At 32.1% G+C, this 6,544-nt stretch overlaps 1 protein-coding gene across 4 annotated transcripts; it reads left to right on the forward strand.

The window, feature by feature from the left end:
• The first annotated feature begins 3,553 nt into the window (after positions 1–3,553).
• LOC101498420 (WUSCHEL-related homeobox 1) lies at positions 3,554–6,337 on the forward strand. Of its 4 annotated transcripts, none has more exons than XM_073369897.1 (4): positions 3,554–4,215; positions 4,313–4,639; positions 4,943–5,028; positions 5,667–6,337. In XM_073369897.1, exons 1-4 carry the CDS (start codon positions 4,020–4,022, stop codon positions 6,159–6,161), a joined length of 1,104 nt encoding a protein of 367 aa, XP_073225998.1. In that variant the 5' UTR covers positions 3,554–4,019; the 3' UTR covers positions 6,162–6,337. The 4 variants fall into 4 exon arrangements, with proteins under 4 accessions (XP_073225998.1, XP_004503282.1, XP_004503280.1 ...); XM_004503225.4 differs by having other exon boundaries at positions 3,555–4,215; positions 4,310–4,639; XM_004503223.4 differs by having other exon boundaries at positions 3,556–4,215; positions 4,304–4,639.
• Positions 6,338–6,544: the final 207 nt, after the last annotated feature.

Below are 6,544 nucleotides of genomic sequence, written 5' to 3' on the forward strand. Positions count from 1 at the left end.
TATCCATGAATAATTGTGATATACTGAAAATACAAATTTTTTCAAACAAATATTGCATAATAATTAAACCATATGTTATTTTGGTTATTTGACACAAATCAAGAATTTTGTATGAGAAAAAAAATTACAAATTATTTTTTATTAATAGAATAATAAATAGTAAAATATATTTTGTGAAAACAAACAGTAAAACGTATCATACGAAAAGAAACATGCATTTTAAAACAATTTATAATTGGAATATTTGTTTTCTCATGGATGAATCATGAATGAATTGAAAGGGGGATGGTAGAGAAAATAGATATTGGAAAATTGGGGCAGCGAAGAGTTTTTATTTAACCTGAGAGGAATGACTACTCCTAAATTATGGGACTCATTGCCTGGCGGATAAAGGTGGAACTATCCATTGCAGATTTGATGAATCCAACGGTGAGTATTTTTTTTATAATTTAATTTAATTCAGTATGTAAGCAGTAGTAGTAAACAAAATAATTCCGTAATAAAAAAAAGTACTGTATATTATATACAACACTGAACTTTTATGCACTGTTTTAGATCCCATATTTTGACATAGTTTTGGATCCCATTGATGCTCGATTTGTCATTTCATGATTCCATTTCGGATGCTGCTCATTACATTCAGTGGTCATCCATCACAAATTCTCATACTCACCCAACATATATATATATATCTTCATATACTCCATACCAATGTGAATTGTCACTTTTTCAATTCTAAACAATTTTTAAATATTTTCATTCTGATCGAGTTATATATATAGGATGGATGATTAAGGTAAATAATTTTCCATGTAGGTAACTTATCTATAACATTGGGCGAGGTGTTTCTCTAATCAAGTCAAATTCATAAGTGACTATACTTTACTTTGGTACTTTATGTTTAGCCTAGCCCCGGTCTTTCTTTGTCTGTTTAGTTATAAAGTTATTTTTATCACATTATTATTTAGTTATATTTTGATGATAATTATTATTTTTTTGGATGGGAATAACTAATTTCAAAATAATCATACATACATACGTGAGTGATGTATTTAAATAGTAACTTATTTAATAATTTTTTTTAATATATAATTAATTTTAAAATAATCAGACAAACGTGATATCATATGAAAAAATAAATTACTTTTATTTAACGTTGACGTAAAACGTTTTTAAATTGATCACATATATCTTTTAAATCCATATATTAATAATAGTAAAACTTTTACTAAAACTTTCAAAAGTAGTGTTTGAACATTTTAAAAAAACTATATTAGTTACTAATTTTAGAAATTGGAAAAGAATTAATTATTATATATTATGATGACACTATATCGGTGATTTTACAATTGTCACCAACCAAAAGTATTTGAATTTCATTCCTTGAGCAAGCAGTTACCAACGTACACCTTGTGAGCGAATGTTTTTAATTATCAATAAAAAAGCAAGAATGAAAAATGTTTTATTAAACATATAATAACAATGGGGTTTTAAATAAAAAAAATAAAAAATTTATATTTACTGAAAGTTGAGCAAGTTTATGGCCTATGTGTATAATGAATGTTTAAAATAGCGTTGGTTCAAAGAATAAAAAAAATGAGATTGTAGATAAAGGGGAAGAAAAGTTAGTAGGTGATAATACTAATAAGTTTATAGGGGGGGAAAAGGGTGAAGCTGTCCCTTCTGAAGAGTTGTCCCTTGGAGTGTGATTGCTTCCATAGTACTAGTTAGTATATATATGTTTTGTCGTAGCAAGATTGAGCGTCTCACTATGCATATGCATGCTCTTGGGAAATACATAAATTCTCATTTTAGACTAAGACCAGTGTCACCTGAATTTTTTATGAAAACAATGCATGCCAATGCGTGTACCTGTGAACATGTATTGCCAATATTGTCTAGCTTAACTTTTTTTAACTCTAATTATCAACGTTTCAAAAGCTGTTTTTCTTAATTCCCCACGCTTTCTTGCTTCCAAATATATGCTTTAAAGCAGATATGTTTTTCCTTTCATCTTTCTTCACTGAAACATGTACTAGTATTCTACCCTTTTCCCAATACATTTTATGTACCCTAATTTCATTCTTATTTCTTTTGATTTATTAATATATTATAACTAGTACTTTTTATAAAATTAAACTGTAATAGAAAGAGTTGGGAAAACATAGATCAATACTCTTGTATAACATGGAAAGAAAAATAATAATAATAAAATTAAAAAAAAAACTAATTTGTACCGTACAAACTCTGCATAGGTCGAGGAGTTGAGTAGACATATGTGATGATGAAATTAAAGATTCACGGGTAGCATCTTATATTGAGTTATCTATATTGTATAGAGTATAGTACCATAGTGTACCTAAAAAAAAGAATGTAAAAAAGAGGAATTGTGTAGTAATTGGGTTGATTGATGAAATAGATATAGATGTTATTTAAGAGGTTTGTTTTATTATTGTTTAAATGTACTAAAGGACGACATGTTGGTGGAGAAGAAAACATTCCCACCCTATACATGCATACTACCTCCTAAGTCTAACTTACTCACACCATTGACTAATTGAAGCTGAAGCCTAAAAAGGATGAAGATCTTAATGTTTATGGGGCCATCCTATATAGTTTGATTACTCACTACTCAGTAGGTAGGTAGGTAGGTAGGTTAGTGGTTTTTTGTTTTGGTTGTGGTTTTTGGTAGGCAGAAGAGAAATGACAATACTGATTAGGGGTTTTAAGGGCAGTGCAGTATGTAGTAGGGAGATATGCACAATATTAGAGGGTCACAGACACAGAAATGACAATCCTGTAGTTTGTTTGCATTGCATGGTACTCCCTCTCATTAGTCATTATATTACATATTATTATATGAATATAATGCATGCATATATATATATATTTAATAAATAAGAGACATACAAATAGTAGGGATTCAGAAAATGCAGGGAGTAGGCCCTCTACCCAACAAAAAGCTAGAAATAATTAATCAATTATAGCTTTCAAATTCTACTATATCAGCCGTGGCAGACTTTCACACTAACTCGAGAGTTGAGTCATTCCATCATAATGACCAAGGGGTTATACCTAAGAGGCAAACATAGACAGAGAAAGAAAACATACATACACAGATTTGTTTAGTATTACTTAACTACCCTCCTATATATGGCCATCCTCAATTTAATTCATTAAATGACTCTGGACCATGGAAGCAAGATTCCAAATGGGGTAACAGTATTAATATTTCTAATTTTCTGTCTCCACCTCTAATTAAGTTTATTTTATGTGTGGAGAATACAATGAATTCAAAATGTAACACTTTATTGATGAGGATATTATTAGCATGATTGTTCATGAAAATTGTAGTTATATGGTTTAATTAAAAAGAAAAAGTCAATGAAAGAGAGAAATAGGAGATGAATGGAGAGAGAGAGAGAGAGGGGCATGGACAGACAGCATATTAGACAAAGAAAAGGGTAAAGAGGGAACAGAGAGAGGGGCAGTTCGGATTGAGAATTAGTGTGAAAGGCACTGGACATGAAGAGAACAATAAATGTGTGATGAGGCTCATGATAACCCTCATGATCGTCACGTCGTTTTACATTCCCTACTCCCAATAATCTCCCAGAATTCCACGCTTCCCTCACTCACTCCATCCCTCTTTTCTCTCTCTCTCTCTCTCTCCCCCTCTAAAGCCTAGTCAACCTCATCTCTCTTCACTTCATTTGTCTCATACTACTATTAAACCAACTACAAAAAATACTTATACCATCATCATGCATCCTAATCCCTCAACTCTCAACCCTATCCATGCCTTATATAACCACCCTTTTCATTCCAACTAGCTACCCTACCTCTTACCATTTGCAATTCCATTCTTTTCCCTTTTTTTCTCAAATTACCACAACCCAACTGACAACCAAAAAGATCTCTATATATCTAATAACCTTTTCTTTCATTTCATGATCTCTATATTCTACTTCTACTACTACCTGCTTTAATTCATTCTTCTACTTAGACACAAACACAATATGTGGATGGTTGGTTACAATGAAGGTAGTGACTTCAACGTCGCTGCAGATTATCCATTCAATGGAAGAAAACTCAGACCTATCATTCCAAGACCAGTCACTAGTACTACTCCTCCCAACAACACTTCAACAACTCCTTGCTTAAACCGCAATATTCATGCCAATGATTTCTTTTCACAATATCACAATCTCCAGGGTATAAATAAATAAATAAATATATGATGTTTTCATTTTGTGTTTTTATGCATGTGACATGTGGTGTAAAGTGTAAACTAATGTTTTAGCAGCAGCAGCAGCAGCAGCATCAGTAGGAGATCAGAGCAAGAGAACAGAGTTGAATAATTCAGCGGTAGTGGTGAGTTCAAGGTGGAATCCAACACCAGAACAGTTAAGAGCACTGGAAGAATTGTATAGAAGAGGAACAAGAACACCATCTGCAGAACAAATCCAACAAATAACAGCACAGCTTAGAAGGTTTGGAAAAATTGAAGGCAAAAATGTTTTCTATTGGTTTCAGAATCACAAAGCCAGAGAGAGACAGAAACGCCGCCGTCAAATGGAATCATCAGCTGCTGATCAGTTTGATGCTACTACTAGTCTTGTTGAAAAGAAAGACTTAGGTAAACCATTATTAATTAATAAATTAATTAATTAATTAAAATCATATTGTTTGTTTGTTTCTTTCTTTCTTTGTATAAATAAAAAGAGACAAGTATATAAAGATAGGTTCTGTTCTCATACCTTATTTTGTAATAATTCTAATGTATGTATGTAAGGCTTTTAATCAATGATTTTGTTTGTTAGAGGATCTTTATTATTAGATGACATGACATATGCGTTGGTATTTTCTTTTTCTCATTCGGATTGTTGTTGGTTGAGATATAAAGTTATATTCTTTTTTGTTTTTCTTTTTGTCTACACAGGCTCAAGTAGGACGGTGTTTGAAGTTGAACAGACCAAGAACAACTGGCTACCCTCTACAAACTCCACTACTAGTACCCTTGCAGAGGTCTATTTTCATTTTATTTACTTTGTCTTTGTCCTAAACCAAACATACATACCTCTTTTTCTTTTTCAACAATATTGACACTCATCAAAAAGTCTTTAAGGAATACTAGTAGTCACTAATAATTATAAGGATCCTCATCCACTAACTAAGTACTGATTATTTGCATATGATTAATACTTTTATTTGAGAGAGAGAGAGAGAGATATAATATAATAGGTATAGGGAAAGAAAGGAAAAAGAAAAGAAAAGCATAGCTTTGTTTGTTGGGAAATGAAAAGGGAGTCTCTAATCAAAAGCTGCATTCCTTCCTTTCTGTCGGGGCTGCTGTTATGAAACTTAGCTGGGCTTTTGGGGCTTGTGCTTATTCAAGTCAGTAGCTTTTTAGCACTCCATTATATTCTTTCTATGAAATTGAGGATATGCAACAAACAAACACCCTCACCTTTAATTTGACTTCTCATACACCAACATATAACTATAATTATTTATACTTTCAAAATCAAAAATAACTATATAGTAACTTGGACTCCCCGTGCATGCCTTTTTTTTTACCTATCCTTCTTTATTTTTCCTTTTTACCACACACGTTATTGTTGAGATTTTCATGATTTTGCATGCCTTTAATTAAATATCTTCAGGAATCTGTTTCAATTCAAAGAGCAGTAGCAGCAGGAAAAGCAGATCAGTGTAGAACAGATGGATGGGTCCAATTCGATGAATTAGAATTACAACAAAGAAGAAACTTTATGGAAAGGAATGCCACGTGGCACATGATGCAGTTCACTTGTCCTCATCCTACTACCCTCCTTATTCCTAATAATTCTTCTAATTACACCTCCTCTATCACTACTACTACCCCCACGGCCACCTTAACAACTACTCTAATGGACCCAAAACATGATCTTAGCTTATTCATTTCACCTCACACACACTCACAAAGACAAAATGGTTTCCACAACAATATTACTCACAATGATGATCATTGTGTGGAATCTCAAACCCTTCAACTTTTCCCTATTAGGAATGGAGATGGATGCAGTGACATTATTAACCATCACAAAGAGACAGAGATATCAGCTTCAGCAATGAATGCACCTAGCCACTTTATTGAGTTTCTTCCGTTGAAGAACTGATTGGAAATTCAAAACTTTACTATGTATGTAAAATGAACGGATTTTGTTTAGGTGTTGGATTTTGTTGGAAAATAGCAGTGTTTTTATTGTTATTGATGTTTATGTTTCAAGAAATTGGTGGTGTAATAGGACACTGAATTTGAATGAGGTATTTTCCTTAAAATGCATTTGGACTATGTTGGTTGAATCAAATAATAGACGAGTATTTAAAAATATAAAGGGGTTATAGAGTTATTTAAGTAAGTTGATGTTTATGTATACATGTTGATACTGATATGAAGTGAGAAATAGGAAAAGGAATGGGTGAAGGGACTTAAATGAAGAATGTATAAGGAATTTGATGTGAGGGTTTGATTTGAGACATAGTATCTGAAATGGGAATA

Source organism: Cicer arietinum, chromosome 6, assembly GCF_000331145.2.
Source record: "Cicer arietinum cultivar CDC Frontier isolate Library 1 chromosome 6, Cicar.CDCFrontier_v2.0, whole genome shotgun sequence".
Lineage (NCBI taxonomy): Eukaryota > Viridiplantae > Streptophyta > Magnoliopsida > Fabales > Fabaceae > Cicer > Cicer arietinum.

Excerpts from the sequence above, each read along its gene's own strand:
- LOC101498420 (XM_004503223.4), top strand. The coding sequence starts at position 4,020 with ATGTGGATGGTTGGTTACAATGAAGGTAGTGACTTCAACGTCGCTGCA. Across the intron at positions 4,640-4,942 it reads TGTTGAAAAGAAAGACTTAG|GCTCAAGTAGGACGGTGTTT; the intron begins GTAAACCATTAT and ends TTGTCTACACAG. Across the intron at positions 5,029-5,666 it reads CTACTAGTACCCTTGCAGAG|GAATCTGTTTCAATTCAAAG; the intron begins GTCTATTTTCAT and ends AAATATCTTCAG.